The 14,607-nt window shown below is 40.8% G+C and overlaps 1 protein-coding gene across 7 annotated transcripts in view; it reads right to left on the bottom strand.

Moving 5' to 3' along the window:
* Window positions 1–230: 230 nt before the first annotated feature.
* klhl21 (kelch-like family member 21) overlaps window positions 231–14,607 on the bottom strand; it is a 95,600-nt gene continuing 81,223 nt past the window's right edge. For 3 of the 7 annotated variants that reach the window (XM_079674811.1, XM_079674812.1, XM_079674816.1), the window contains 4 exons: window positions 6,242–7,324; window positions 3,142–3,547; window positions 2,098–2,170; window positions 231–1,561 (listed from right to left, as the gene is read on the bottom strand). In XM_079674811.1, the coding sequence (XP_079530937.1) occupies window positions 1,226–1,561; window positions 2,098–2,170; window positions 3,142–3,547; window positions 6,242–7,268 (1,842 nt within the window). In that variant the 5' untranslated portion in view covers window positions 7,269–7,324 and the 3' untranslated portion in view covers window positions 231–1,225. Of the gene's footprint in view, window positions 1,562–2,097; window positions 2,171–3,141; window positions 3,548–6,241; window positions 7,325–8,011; window positions 8,905–11,911; window positions 12,061–14,607 lie in introns of those variants that run through there. The other 4 variants (XM_079674810.1, XM_079674814.1, XM_079674813.1 and 1 more) reach the window with 4 other exon arrangements.

The raw sequence follows: 14,607 nt of genomic DNA, 5'->3' as shown, positions 1-14,607 counted from the left end.
GGTTATTGTTTTATGTTAAAATACACAGCTTTATAAGTGAATGCTTTAGCAGACTCCTATTTATAAAAATATTGTCCCACTCAGCTGCAACTACTATCCACTGTTTATAAGAAATATATTAGCAACATGCTAACAGCTAATCAAATGTGACTGGGCTAATGAACTCTCCTGTCTGCAGTTCAATTTATGCTAACCACATTGTAAACATTTTACAAACACAGTACGCTAGGTTAGGAATATACTGTATTTACAAAAGTGATTCACAAACTTGTGTGAAAACTAGGAAAAGAATATCATAAAAACATGAAACGAAACTACATGAGAACAAATTGAGATTCTTTTGCACTTCCAGTTACCGACCGACCGACCACCCATCACTAACGCGTTACTTTTCTTGTTGCAACTGATAGGCGGGGACATCTAAGCAACCACAGCACAAATATATCCATGAATAAAAATACAAAACCACAAAAAAATACAAATCTTAAATAAAATTCTTCATGCACATTCTACTTCTGGTTATAAAGCTTAGTCCAAGAGTCAGGAGTACATGTCTAAATATCACTCAATGGTATATCAACCTGTTACAAGTCATTCAAACAATGCAGCCGTCCTGAAATCCTACAAAAGATGACTCAACTCTGAGTACAATATATCTCAACCCTTCATGTGAAGCCATAAGGCTGTTTAGTAATACGTATCAATTGCGATTGTCGTGTTTGGAATGTAAACTGATCGTTGCTGTTTCTGAACAAATATTTGGCTCTTGCTCCGGGCCAATTGTAAAAGGAGAACATTGGTTTAGCATTGTAGCGCTGTAAACTGACAGACTCTTCTTAGAAAAAGGAACAAGAGATATTTTTAGCTAGAGATATAGTTAATAATAACTATATATAGTTAGATGCGTTTTTGGTTTGCTTGTCTGCTTGGAAGCAGGATAAGGCAAAGACTACAGGCCCTGGTTTTAGGGAAACTTTGGAAGTGGGAAGGGGGCCATGGAAGAAAATATAACATTTTGGAAATCACTCAGCAGATACACACATTCTTTTTTTAACTTAAAGAAAGAGCCATGGCAATTTCCTTCTTTGTTGCCTACATTTCCCACAATGCAACTGCCAACAGTACTTTTGTATCAACGTAGTTAGACAAAACAAGTCCGAGAAACCCCACAGCGTTGCTACATGAGGGGGATAAGTCTTTCAATGTAACAGGGGTCTGGGTCCGATCAGTGCGCTGGGTTCACGTCCTGGTTCTGGTTCTGGTTGAGATTGTTGTTGAGGTTTTGGAGCGCTAGGTGCCGGTGGTGCCGGTGCAGGTGGATGGCGTTCGACTCGGGGATTTCGGCGGGTGCGAACGCGCTGCTGACCTGCGGCATGAACTGTCGGAATATGCTGACGCTGCCGTGCCAGAAGGTGGGCTGCGGCAGGCGCCCGGCCGGGGTCCAGCAGCGCGTCGTCGGGTCGAACGTCTCCACCACGTCCGACAGCTCGAACGTGTTGTCGTAACCCCCGGAGACGTACAGTTTACCGCCCAGCGCCGACACACTGCCTCCTACATGGACCTTGATGAAAGACACAAGATTGAGAAAAAGAAAATGGAGCCCCAACAAATATACTAGATTTAGTCATTGAATTCATAAATATATAATACATGTAGTTTTTTATATATGGAGCCCCAAAATGAAGCTGACAATCACTGACATGAATAGACACATCTCATTATCATATGGAAATGTCATAATGAACGTATAATTAAATACAATCTAAAAAGTTGAAATGTAAAAAAAAAAAGTCTAAATAAATTCAGATTTTAACAAATGATTTGTGGTAGGAAAATATTTCTTTTTTTTAAAATACATTAATATTTTCTACATTTTAATAATTCAACTACAAGTATTATTTGTCTATTTATTGAGCATATTCAGTCATAAGTCATATTTTACATTAAAAACCGTGACAAGCGGCAGTCGTTCATGTATTTACGATGATCATATTTGAATTGACTGCAGTGTCGTTGACCCCTGATTATGGGTCAGAGCTATTAGAGAGCTAACTGGTTAGTTTTAAAGCATGCTAGGGTCGAATGTGAAATACAAACCTGGGTCATCGGACTAATTTTGTCCCACTCGTTCTTTTGAGGATTATAAACATCCACCTCGGCCGAGTCATCCCTGCAAATAGAAACACACCATGGTCAGAGCAGTCAGATGTAGACACGCTAACTTCACTGAGGGTCGCAACAACTATTTAGTATGAGCCAATGTTTCTTTCTGGACTTATTATGTCCCCTATTCTCAAAATAGTATACTTCATGTTCGTGAGATGGAGTAATAATTGAACTGGTTTTTTACTCAGAGCCTTTGAATTATCACTTCTATAACATGAGTAGGATATTTTGTACGGTCATTTTGTATTTAACAAATCACCACATCTTCTATTTTAACAAGCTTTCTTCTCACAGCGGGAAGCTGGGCAGTTAGCGCACCCATGTGGTAGAACACCAGAATGAGTGTTTAATAGTTCATATAGTCCACATGCCTTTATTATGAAGCATACGAGAAGTGAAAGTACTCAGAGCCTTAACGTAACTATAACAATGTTAAAAGGAAACAATTTAAATTGAAGGTATTATGAGTTAAAAGTAGAACATGCAGAAAATAAACCCGTGACTGATATATTGCAGTTTAATATCTTATACTGAATGCTGCATTGCACAGTAAGTAATACAAGTGATAGAAATACTTTATAAAACTATTTTTAGGTGGTTAATTCCCAACATAGGGGTTGGCCCCCTCCACTAATGGAAGGAGAAAGAAGGAAAGATACAGTTGGATTTTTTTCATGTCCCCTTTCTTTCTACCAAAGACATTTGAATAAATAAATGTTTGAGATTAAGAGGGGAAATGTCAAAACAACTATTTTCATCTTTAGCAGTTTCACACTTTCACACAAGTGACTGGTAACAAAAGTAATCAAATTGATTGGTGAAGAAGAAGCAGCAAAAAGTGGAAAACATGCACACGAGTACAACTACCTCAAATGTATTTAGATCTGTCCTGGAATAAATAAACTTCGATCATTCGTGATTATCAATATCTGGTCTGCTAAGTTGAGACGTGTAACTGAACACTTCCCTCCTCACCTGATGAAGTAGATGAGGCTTTTGAGCGTCACAGTTTTGGGAGTGAAGGACCAGGGGGGCATCTGTCCGCAGCTGACCAGAGTCCAGCGGTTGGACTCAGCGTCATAGCTCTGGATGGCCATGGTCTCGTCCCCGGTGAGCGAGCCGATGGCGTACAGCCGCCCGCTGCAGGTGGTGGTGGAGCAGTTGTCCATGGGGTGCAGCATGGGGGGCAGGGCCTCCCAGCAGTCCAGAGCGTGGTCGTAGCGCTCCGTGCTGTCGGACGCCACCACGTACAGCTGGCCCTTCACCACCACCGAGCTGTGGTACTCCCTCGGCTTCAGCATGGGCGCCGCCTCCGTCCACTCGTTCACGCTCGACTTGTAGCGCCACACGCCGTCGTAGAGGCGCGAGCCATCAGAGCCGCCTGGAGGACACGGACATGGTTAATATGGTGCATAGAAGATTCAAATAATAATACATTGGATTTATATAGCGCTTTTCCTAATGCTCAAAGACGCTTTACATAAAATCAGAAACAGTACAAAGAGAACAACATAAACAGTAGTCCTAATCCAAGTGCGAGTAAAGGGGGGGGGGGGGTTGTTGATCAGAGTCTGAAAGCTAGAGTAGTAAATATTATACGGCAAAGGAAAGAAGCAGATTATTCCAAATCCTACAATTTAAATGTCAAAGGTTCATTATTACAGTTTTATTTTATAATTGATGTGAAGCACAACGTACCATGCTGTTATAATAACGCTCTTTATCAGCCTTTGAAACTGAAACCATTTTGGGAGAACATTTTTTTAAAATATTTTTTTAATAATCATAATGTATCATAAACGTGTGACGATTAGTCTAAAATCTTTAGTCGAGGGCAGCCCTAAAGTTCTCAAATATAACGAACATTACACGTACATAAAACGGTGGGTCGAGGTGGCAGATACAGTGCTTATATGTACTTCATAATAATACTTTAATATATATATTTTTTTTAATACTTTATCAGCCTTTGAAAAAGAAACCATTTTGGGCAATTTTTTTTTTTTTTTATATATTTATAATCATAATGTATCATAGACGTGTGACGATTAGTCTAAAATCTTTAGTCGAGGGCAGCCCTAAAGTTCTCAAATATAACGAACATTACACGTACATAAAACGCAGATACAGTGTACAATCAAATGAATAGGCATGTAAATAAACCCAGGTCAGTATACAGATGATACAGGGATAACAAAGTACAGAAATCTGAAAGACATCTGAAAGAATATGACGTGGGCTACCCCCCCCCCCCCCCCCGGTCTTTGGTTTTATTGATCATTACCAACATTCTGTTTCAAAAACTCCATGAAAACTGCCAGCTTTCCTTTAAGTAATGTGTGTTAGGTTTTCTAAAGCATGCAGACGGATCCTTAACGTGGGGGAAACTTCTGACGGTTTATTTGGAGCTTCGGCCGGAGAATTCACAAGACATGTCCCGAGCCACGAGTTGACCACACGGTTGAGATGAATTCTGAAGACCCCTTCTGCAGCTCGAGGTTTTAACTAGTTCAGAGAGTGATAATCAACATTCTTCATCAGCGAGACTAAACACATATGGACCCTGAATCTAACTAGAGCTGTCGTCCATAGAAAAGAATGTGCGCCAGCGAACCTACGTTCCAGATAAAGGAAGGGCTTCTCGATGTCCCTGAACAATAATAAATGTCAGCTTGTGCCCGGTCATAAGCTGGCAACAACAATGCGCCCGAGCTGCCCCTCCTTACGAGATAGCAGCGATAAGAAAAAGGAGAAAATGATGAACTGTGTCAAAGGTTGATTACCTAAGCAAATGATTCCCCAACACTTAATATATGTATTCATATTTGGTTTACGGACATGGTTAATATGCACCAGGGGATGTCTCACTTTTTTTCTGCATCATGGTGAATAAAAGATGCAAATGATATTATACGGCAAAGGGAAAAGCAGATTATTCCCATTCCTCCAGGTAATAGGATGTAAGGCTGTGTCTGCTTTCCTCTGGGTATTTGAATACAAATGAAATCCCCTCAACAGGAAATGTAAGACCGTTCTAATCCTCCTGAATAAACATTAGGGTTGGGGGACATGTTTGAAATCACAATATTATTATGGATATTTTTTACAATATTTGTATAAATCTCCATATTATACACATAATAGCAAATGTAAAATCCCCAGAAATGATCGAAATGATAAGTCCAATAAGCTGTGTCCCACTATTTGCCTGCATACATTAAATGAAACAAAAACACCTGTTGAAATACATTCCTTAATTGGTCCAATGTTAAAGTAATAAGCAATACTCCGTTCAACGAAACTGAAATATCAAAGTCTAGTAAATGGGTATCTAGGTGTCATCTCAAAACTTGAAACCTAAAAAAAAAGCTGGATGGACCTTCATTATTTGACATATAAATCTATTATATATAATACAATAGAATAATGCTATGCAACCATGTGCTGCTGTTATCACAGAACTGAGCTCACAGTGTTACACTAGTTTTAAACAGGAGACGTGTCCCTGATTGAAAGTCTCGGGCTATCCCTCAACGATGAAGATATTAACCGTACTGCTGTCCTGGCAGCACACCGTGTCCTGCTTACCTTTACTTTGTTCACACAGACACAGACACCCACTAGCCAAAGAGCCTGCAGTTTATTTATAAGCCCAACGGCCATTTCATGAGATGAAGGAGCGGAGATGGAAATCTACAGCGTTCACGCTACAGCGACTCTGACACACACACACTCTGTTTCCACCGCAGGCTGTCTGTGGACTGATCTTTTGGAATTGAGACACCAGATAAAGAAATGTAACTGAAAGATGGATTACATTATCATCAGTGCTACTGTACATATACAGTCTCTACATCCTCTGTAATCTATATGGGTTTCCTCAATAAGGATATGTATCAAACAAATGTGTTTTCTGAAGTCTGTAGGAAATGAAAGACTTGTAGGGCTCCATTCAAAAAAGTAACCTTTAACATATATATTGTTCTCCCTCAGATTTGAGTATTGCACTTGTTCATAATGGGATTAGGATAATGGTTAATGCAGCCCTAAAAGAAAAGGTGTTTGGATGACTCACCTGTGACATACATATCGTTTCCGAGGGCTGCTATGCTGTAGCCTCCTCCCAGGTGGTCGGGGAACTCGGCCAGGTACCTCCACTGTCCGGTCTGCGGGTTGTAGCAGTCCACCGTGACCAGCTCGTCACAGTCCTGGTCGCACCCCCCCACCACCACCAGGATCTCTGCGAGCCCCGTGGACGCCCGCGGACGCATCCTGTGGCACGGCCGGTCGTGGCGGTCGTACTCGCAGGACTGGAAGCTGCGAGCCTCGTTCACCATGCGGAGGCAGGTGGGCGACAGGTAGACCAGCGGGTCGCTCTCCACGTGGGCCAGCAGGAAGAACCTCCGGACGAAGGGCAGGCGGATCTGCTGGAGCAGCTCGGGCCAGTAGTGCAGCCTCCGCTTCATGTCGGCCTTCACCCAGTGCACCGCGATCTGATACACCGCCTCCTCCTTGTTCACGCAAAGCTCATCGTCCGACATAAACTCCAGGAGGCGCTTCCAAGGCAACCGCTCAAAGTCCAGCCCTTTGGCCAGCTCCATTATGTTTTTGAGGCCAAAGCGGCGAGCGCTGGTGGCCAGCTCTCTGCAGGCGAACGCCTCGGCAAAGTCCTGGATGTCTAAGCAGTTGGTGACGTCCAGCCGCTGCTCCAGGAACGCACAGCAGGCGTCTTTGACCGAGGGGAACTGAAACAGGTCGGCCGTCTTCAGCAGGACGTCCACGTTATCCTGAGTGACGGTGACCCTCCCCGTGTAGCAGAAGTCCACCAGAAGACCTAAGAGCTCCCCTGACACCTCGTGAAGCACGACTCGGTCCATAGCGCTCTCCTTCAGAGTCCCTGCGAACATCGCTCTGAAGTAAGTGCTGGCGGCGGCCAACACTGTGCGGTGACAGTGGAACTCGCGGCCCTCAGCACACAAAGTCACATCGAAAAACTTTCGCTCTGCACGGAGTTCATGGATCCCCCGCAGCAGGTTGAAGGCGTGGGACGTGTCGAAAAAAGGAAGGGTGGACGGTTGGGTCTGCAACACTGGCTTCTCCATCGCTCCTCTCTCTGGTGTCTCGGTCTCGGGTGTTGTGGTCAGAATGGTGATTTAATCTAAAAACAGATAAACACCAGATACACTACATCAAATTACAGCCCAACAAATTACACACCGCTTTATGTTACACACCATGTAGGACAATACTTTCCGTATCGATAAATATGCTGATTGTTTTTGTTCATCAAGAAAAGATTCGTCCACGTAATATCAAAACATTAGTGAAAAAAACACATCATTTTCGAAAAGGACGAGTTCTCAAATTACTTGTTATGACAAGAAAACGTCAAAAACCCAAACTTTTTTTATTCGACAACCCTTAAGACCAAGAAAATCAGCAAATCCTCACAATAGAGGAACTGGAAGTCTGGATTTTTGTCATTGCTACTTAAAAATGTACAAAGGATTTAAGGATTATCAAAGCAGTTGACGATTACTTTTCCGACGCTTGACGATTCTGTCAGATAGTGGCAGCAGCACTTACACCATGTAAGCTGTACAAGTCAAACACAAATGTATACACAGTGGTCTTTAATGGTAAGGGAATAGAGAAATAGTTATTATAACGTTCAACAACTATTAAGTATCAATATAAAAAAACAAAGATCAAAAACAGAGAATTTACATTTCTACAAACCTCATTTCCTTCAGAGGTTACTTTAAGAATGTACACAACCAAACATGTGGTAGGCAACGTAACAGCCTACTGACTGAAACACATTAAATGGTGTTGTTTCCCCTACCTGATGAGCCCCTCCAGGCACGTTCGGTACACCAGTCTAGAAACTACGACAGCGAAGCTCAGCGCGACTCTGGATCTGAATCTCACCGTGTTTTGGATACAGAGCTCGCTTGTGCTCAGGGGCTATAAATACACCGGTAGTGTCCATTTCCAGGCATGAGTGGGAGGGATTTGGGGAGAACACCTAACATGCTGGGGGCTGAGAGTGTAAACCCCCCCCCACTGGTATGTCTCTGTGGTCACTAAGTAAGTGAGAGGAGCCAGCTGAGCAACGCAACAAAACAAAAAGCCTTCCTGTCACAATATTCTGTCAGGTTACCCAAGAACTCACAGCGCAGAGGAGATGCTCCGACCACAGCTGACAAGCACGGCTACAACTGTACTCTGATTCGGTCCCTAGTTTATTTGTTGTTTTGTTTGTTTGACTGTTTTTAGTTTACTCCTGTTTTTCTGTAAAGCGAACTTGGGTCCCATGAAAGCCGCTATATAAATCTAAGTTATTATTATTAAGATAAGGTGTTTAGAAGCTGTGAATATCACAACTATTAAAAAACAAGTCATATATTTACATTAAGTTGGCTACATGCTTCTGGGTTGAATTCACAAAAGGATGGCTTTTGTGGAATTTAAACTTTAAACAATAAGTCTATAACTAACTACGTAATTAGAGTTGGGTAACTAATATGGAGAAAATCGTTTATAACAATCACTTTTATCAAATACGTCAATATCAATATTGTGACGATGTTGTAGGGTTAACCATTGATGCTTTCACATATGTCACTACCGTTTTTGAAAATGTTAAGAAATAATCATAGCTAATATGGATATAATGACTTAGCGGGAATAAGCTAATATTAAACTACAACAGTTCAGAAAAGGACATTACTTAACTGTTATATCGTCTTAACAACCAGGGAAAGACAACAATCATGCCATATTATGATATTTAGCCTCAGATCACGATATTGATTTAATATCAATGTACTGCCCATCCCTCCAAGTAATTGTCAAAGCACCGAGCAAGATTGAAATGCAACACTAACTGCGCAGCCAAGCAAATAGTGGTTCGTGCCATATTTGCACATATTTAAATCCGGTTAGATATGTATATTTAAGGCAAAAGACTTGCAAATAGAGATGTCTCGATCCGATCACGTGATCGGGGATCGGAGCCGATCACGTGATTTTCAAAAGATCGGAATCGGGAGAAAAAAATTGGGGATCGGGATTTTTTTTTTTTTTTTAAATACTTTTTTTTAATTTTGTATTCAATGTTACAAAACAAAAATGACCATGTTCAAGTCTTAAAGTCATCCTGAGGCCTTAGTTTTGGTTTCAAATGACACAACATCATGTATGTGTTGCTTCTTTGGGGCTTGTTTTCATAGACCTGGTTGCTTATTTCTCTCAAATCTGGCAACAGAGTGGGCGCAGTGTCTAATTGTAGCAGTAAGCTAACGAGTACTGATAAGCTTTATTTTGTTTTGATCCAATGCTGCACAACTGAACTGATCCAATGCTGCTGTGAAAGAAAGAAGCTATATCCATGTTGGATAGAATATCCAATTTAAATAAAAAAATAACCTTAAGGGACAACTTGAATGCTTTTTTTCCCTCTTAATGCATTGCATAAAGATCGGATCGGGAAAAATCGGTATCGGCAAATTGTCAAAATCAAATGATCGGAATCGGATCGGGAGCAAAAAAAGGTGATCGGGACATCCCTACTTGCAAATGAAGTATACACACCATAATGACAAACACACTGACTCACAAGCTGAAAAGAATAGCAGACACACGCTGTCCCACATGGTAAATATAACATACAGTAGAAGAATCAACAAAAACACTTGAACAAACAAGACACAAGTTCCCACTGCCTGAGTATCAACCTGCTTCAAAGGCTCATCTTGGATTATCATTGGAGATGACCATTCTTTTCCTAAAATACACAGGTATCTCCTTACTGAGATTAGTTTAAAGGTTGTAATAAAGCTCCTGTCCTCTGCCCAAAGAACTCGGCACACATTGCGCACATGGGTTCAACAATTCAGCGGAGTACAGTGCAGATACCACAGAGGGATATTTCTGCTCTCCTGAAGGGCAGACAGGCCTCAGTCACAACCCTGGAAAAACAATTAACTTCTGTGTAAGTGATTGCTTTTAACGTACGTGGGAGGGGGTAATGACATTTCCCTGCATAGTACCCTTTCATTCAGTCATGTATTCAATGTCTGAAAGAGTGGAGCAATAATTATAGCATCTGTTCTCCATCTTCATGTTTAAGCAGTTATCTTTTCCTGCACATTCACACCCAGATGAAGCTTAGCTAAACGCTCCAACAGTCGCAAGGACTGAGCAACTTACAATCGATGTGTTTACCAGCCAGACACAAGAATAGCGTGCAGAGATTTATGCTCTCGGGTGAAGAAGAGAGGTGGAGATGAGAGGGAGGGAAATAGCCGAGGTGTGGAAACAATGTCCCTGCTATGAGAGACGAGGACATAGAGATCAGTGTGACAGACAGCATACACAGCTATAAGGGGAAAAGGGACCCTATGGCCGTTTCATCTTGACTCTGTCAGTATAAGCTGGGCCAAACTCATGACCAGCAGGTATATGCTCAGGACAAAAGACTCAGGGGAATAAAATGCTGTTAGTCAGAGGACTTTAGTAACATCCTGAAGGGAGGGAGGGAGGGGAATGTTATTTTATATTCCCTGAAATGGTTGATGAGGGGATCTATTCCTGTATTTGGGAGCCATGTTACTAGTTTATTGGTAGACAAGCAAATGATGAGAAGTGCTGTTTATAAACTGTGACTAATTGAACCTACTAAAGCAGAGTTAAAACCTCCAGGAGATAAGTGAAATGCTAGCGTCTTGGTTAAGTTAGCATGCTAGCATTTGCATTCAGAACCAAACACAAATTACAGCTGAAACAAAGTGTTGACCTGAGTATTGCCCTAGATTAAAATGTACGGAGTTCAGCAAGATATTTTAAAATCCTTTGGGGGAAATGAATGTAAAAACCAAAATGTATGGCAATCTATCTGATCGATATTTCACAAAAAAAACATTAACCTCATGGTGGCATTTGAGGAAATGATCAGGGGATCACTTAAAGGTCACCTATTGTGCAAAATCCACTTGTTCATGTCTCTTCTACATCAACATGTGTCCCCTCTTCTTCATGTCTCTTCTACATCAACATGTGTCCCCTCTTCTTCATGTCTCTTCTACATCCACATGTGTCTCCTCTTCTTCATGCCTCTTCTACATCAACATGTGTCCCCTCTTCTCCATGTCTGTTCTACATCAACATGTGTCCCCTCTTCTTCATGTCTCTTCTACATCAACATTTGTCCCCTCTTCTTCATGTCTCTTCTACATCAACATGTGTCCCCTCCGTTTAAAGAGACTCTGAAAGTTTCAGGAACAAAGATTCTCTCTCTTTTTGTCCTGATCCATTTCTATAAAAACCTGTCTGAAAATGAGCTGATCAGATTTTGGCCACTTTATGATTTCATAACGATTTATTGGCTTGTGTAACCATTAGCCAATCACCAACCAAGGAACCCCCCCCCCCCCCCCCACCATATCACCTGAATCTCCTCCTAGAGCAGTGTTTCTCAAACTTTTTCATACCAAGGACCACTTAACCAATAAAAAAGCACTCGCGGACCACCTAACTCCACAAATATCCAAAATCACATCGTTTTTTAGAACAAATCGCCTGAAAATGGTAGTAACAAGTGGCAACATGTGTGATGAAGGTGTTGCGCTGGGCGATATCATGCAATCGAAAGTTAAACTTAAGCTCGCTCCATTACGGAGATATTCCCGCGAGAGTGCAGAAAACTTAAATGTATTTATTTATTTAAAATGTGAAATGTTACCAATATACTCACGGACCACTAGGGGGCGCCCACGGACCACCAGTGGTCTGCGGACCACACTTTGAGAAGCACTGTCCTAGAGCACCAGTTGTGTTCTTCTTAACCAAATATCTCTCAGAGGGGCGTGGGGAGGGGCTCCTTATTTTCATCTAAAGTAACAGACAGAGAATCAGCACTTTTGAAACAGGGCTGAAACAGAGGGGATTATGGGTAATGCTGCAATGATCTGTTTGGTGTTTGAGCCAAACACTTCAGAGACATGTTTGTTATATATCTGAGACCTGTAATATATTGATTAAAAACAGCATAATAGGCGACCTTTAATACAAAAGGGTTCATCCTCTGGGGGCCTCATAATAAACCATTGGGTGTTTGCTGATATATTTGAGTCTAGACCCACGAAGATTTCCAAAAATAATGTAGAAATCCAAGCATCATCTACTAAAATACATTTTGATTTATTCTCTGCAATGAGCCACAGCTCCATAAAACCATGTAGCTTCTAGAAGAGTCTGAGTATTCAGGGAGTACAACATGTTTGTTCAGGAGCTGCTCTGAGCATGTGAGGAGGGTCAATCAAAAACAAGCTCAGTTTACAGGAAGCTGTTTACAGTGAGTTCTCCATCTCCTGGTTATATACTAGCATTGCCACATACTGGTGTGACAGTGCTATTAGCACCAAAGACCATTTGCATACAGGCTCCAATTCTGTTTTGCATTTTTGTCAAGTCAATATCAGTCATCACAAGAGTTGAATAGCTCTACTGTGTGCAGCATTACCATGGCTTTTCATATTGAATATCTTAGTTAGCAGGTGTTAGGATAAAGCCACCGATACAGTACATGACAGAAATAGGAAAAGTAGCACATCATCTAGGGCTGCTCAATTAAATCGTATTTTAATCGCAATTACGATTATGGCTTGCAACGATTACATTGTAATCGAAATAAAACGATAATATTTTTATTATTATTACTTTTTTTTTTTTTAAATAACTTTTTTTTTAAATTGATTTTTCAGTTGAATTATACTTAAAATTCACGGTAATCAACTGTTAAAAACATACTGTTCACATTTTTTTTCTCAATAAATTGAGGTTTTCAAAGTAAATGGATAATCGTTTTTAATAATCGTGATATCAATTATTGACCCAAATAATCGAGATTATGATTTTTGCCATAATCGAGCAGCCCTAACATAATCTAGATGATGTTTTCTTCAACAGTGCTCAGATTATTGCGTTGTAGGGGCAGAACGTGGTGGGCTATCCCCCTCAGATCCCCCTCAGTGGGGCAGCTGCTCTGGTTCTCCACAGCTGAGCCTGGCCATAAAAAGGCAAACACCCCAAATCACACTCATCTCCGCCCCCCATCACACTCATCTCACCCCACTGAGAGGGGCCAGCATGAGGCGACCAGCAGCAACAATACTGAGATAAGAGGACAGTATGAACGTTGTCTCAGAATTGAACAGTGCATTTTGGTTGTGTAACTTATGGCAAGACACTACACGAGAGGCGCTATCGCATAAAAGTTGCTATACGTGTCGTTCAAAACCTTCAACCCATATTCAAGCCGAGCTCCTTCTAATTACATTTACTCAAGTTAAGTTACATCGTGAGGTACTAGTGTTACCTATGCATTTGAATGTAATGATAACCTGCTATATTTGAGAGGGAAATGTTGTGCTGACTCCACTTGTACTGTAGGGACTCCAATACATTTGAGGTCAACTTGTAACACAAATGATTTCCTAAGAAAATATAATGCCCTGCTAAAGATGTAACTATTGAACACTTGCATGAAGTTGTCTAAGCTCCCATTTGACATGATTAAACTCTGCTTACATGAAAATGCATCAGTATTATCAACTTGTGTAGAATAGTAACTGTTCAATAATATAATGTAAATAAAATAAACTGAGAGGAGCATTTTGCGTGAGTACTTATTTTTGCAGCTACAAGTAGTTTCACTTGAATACATACAATGTATACTGTCTTAAAGTTGCAATAGAGTATGTGAATACTGATGTTTAGCTATGTATACTATAGCCAAATATGTATTTTCTACTTCTTCCACTACTGTGCCCTGCTCAATCTCCATGAAGTCAGTGAACCCCCCGTCAGGTCATGTATATCTTTTTGAGACGGAGCTACAGTCTGTCGCGCTGCCAAGGGAATGAAGCAGCACGTTACTCTTTAATCTGGCATTGGCAATGCAGTCAAGAGACCATTTTAGTGCCACACTGAAGGCTTGTTTCAAGTCATAAAACCACCAGGGATCATTTCAAATACCAAGATATGTGCTCCTTCATCTGAACCTGCATTCTTCTCATTCCTGTACCAAGACTTACAGATTAAAGTTATAATCTGTGGTTAGAAAATGACTCAAACCTTATTTTTTCAAATAAAAGTACTCAGATTGTGTACTTGAGTAAAAGTAGAAGTACTCAGATCTTGTACTTGAGTAAGTAGAAGTACCAGAGTGTAGGAATACTCTGTTACAAGTAAAAGTCCTGCATTCTAAATTTGTATTAACAGTAAAAGTACAAAAGTTCGAGCATCAAAATAAACTTAAAGTACCAAAAATAAAAGTAGTCATTGTGCAGAATGGTCCATTTCGGAATAATATATATGATATGTTTTGATTTTAATTATTGATGCATTAAATTATGGAGTAGAAGTACAATTTTACAG

This window comes from Notothenia rossii (assembly GCF_949606895.1).
Source record: "Notothenia rossii genome assembly, chromosome: 4".
NCBI classification, from domain to species: Eukaryota; Metazoa; Chordata; class Actinopteri; order Perciformes; family Nototheniidae; genus Notothenia; species Notothenia rossii.
The sequence above is the reverse complement of the archived record's forward strand: the minus strand, read 5'-3'. Positions and strand labels throughout refer to the sequence as shown.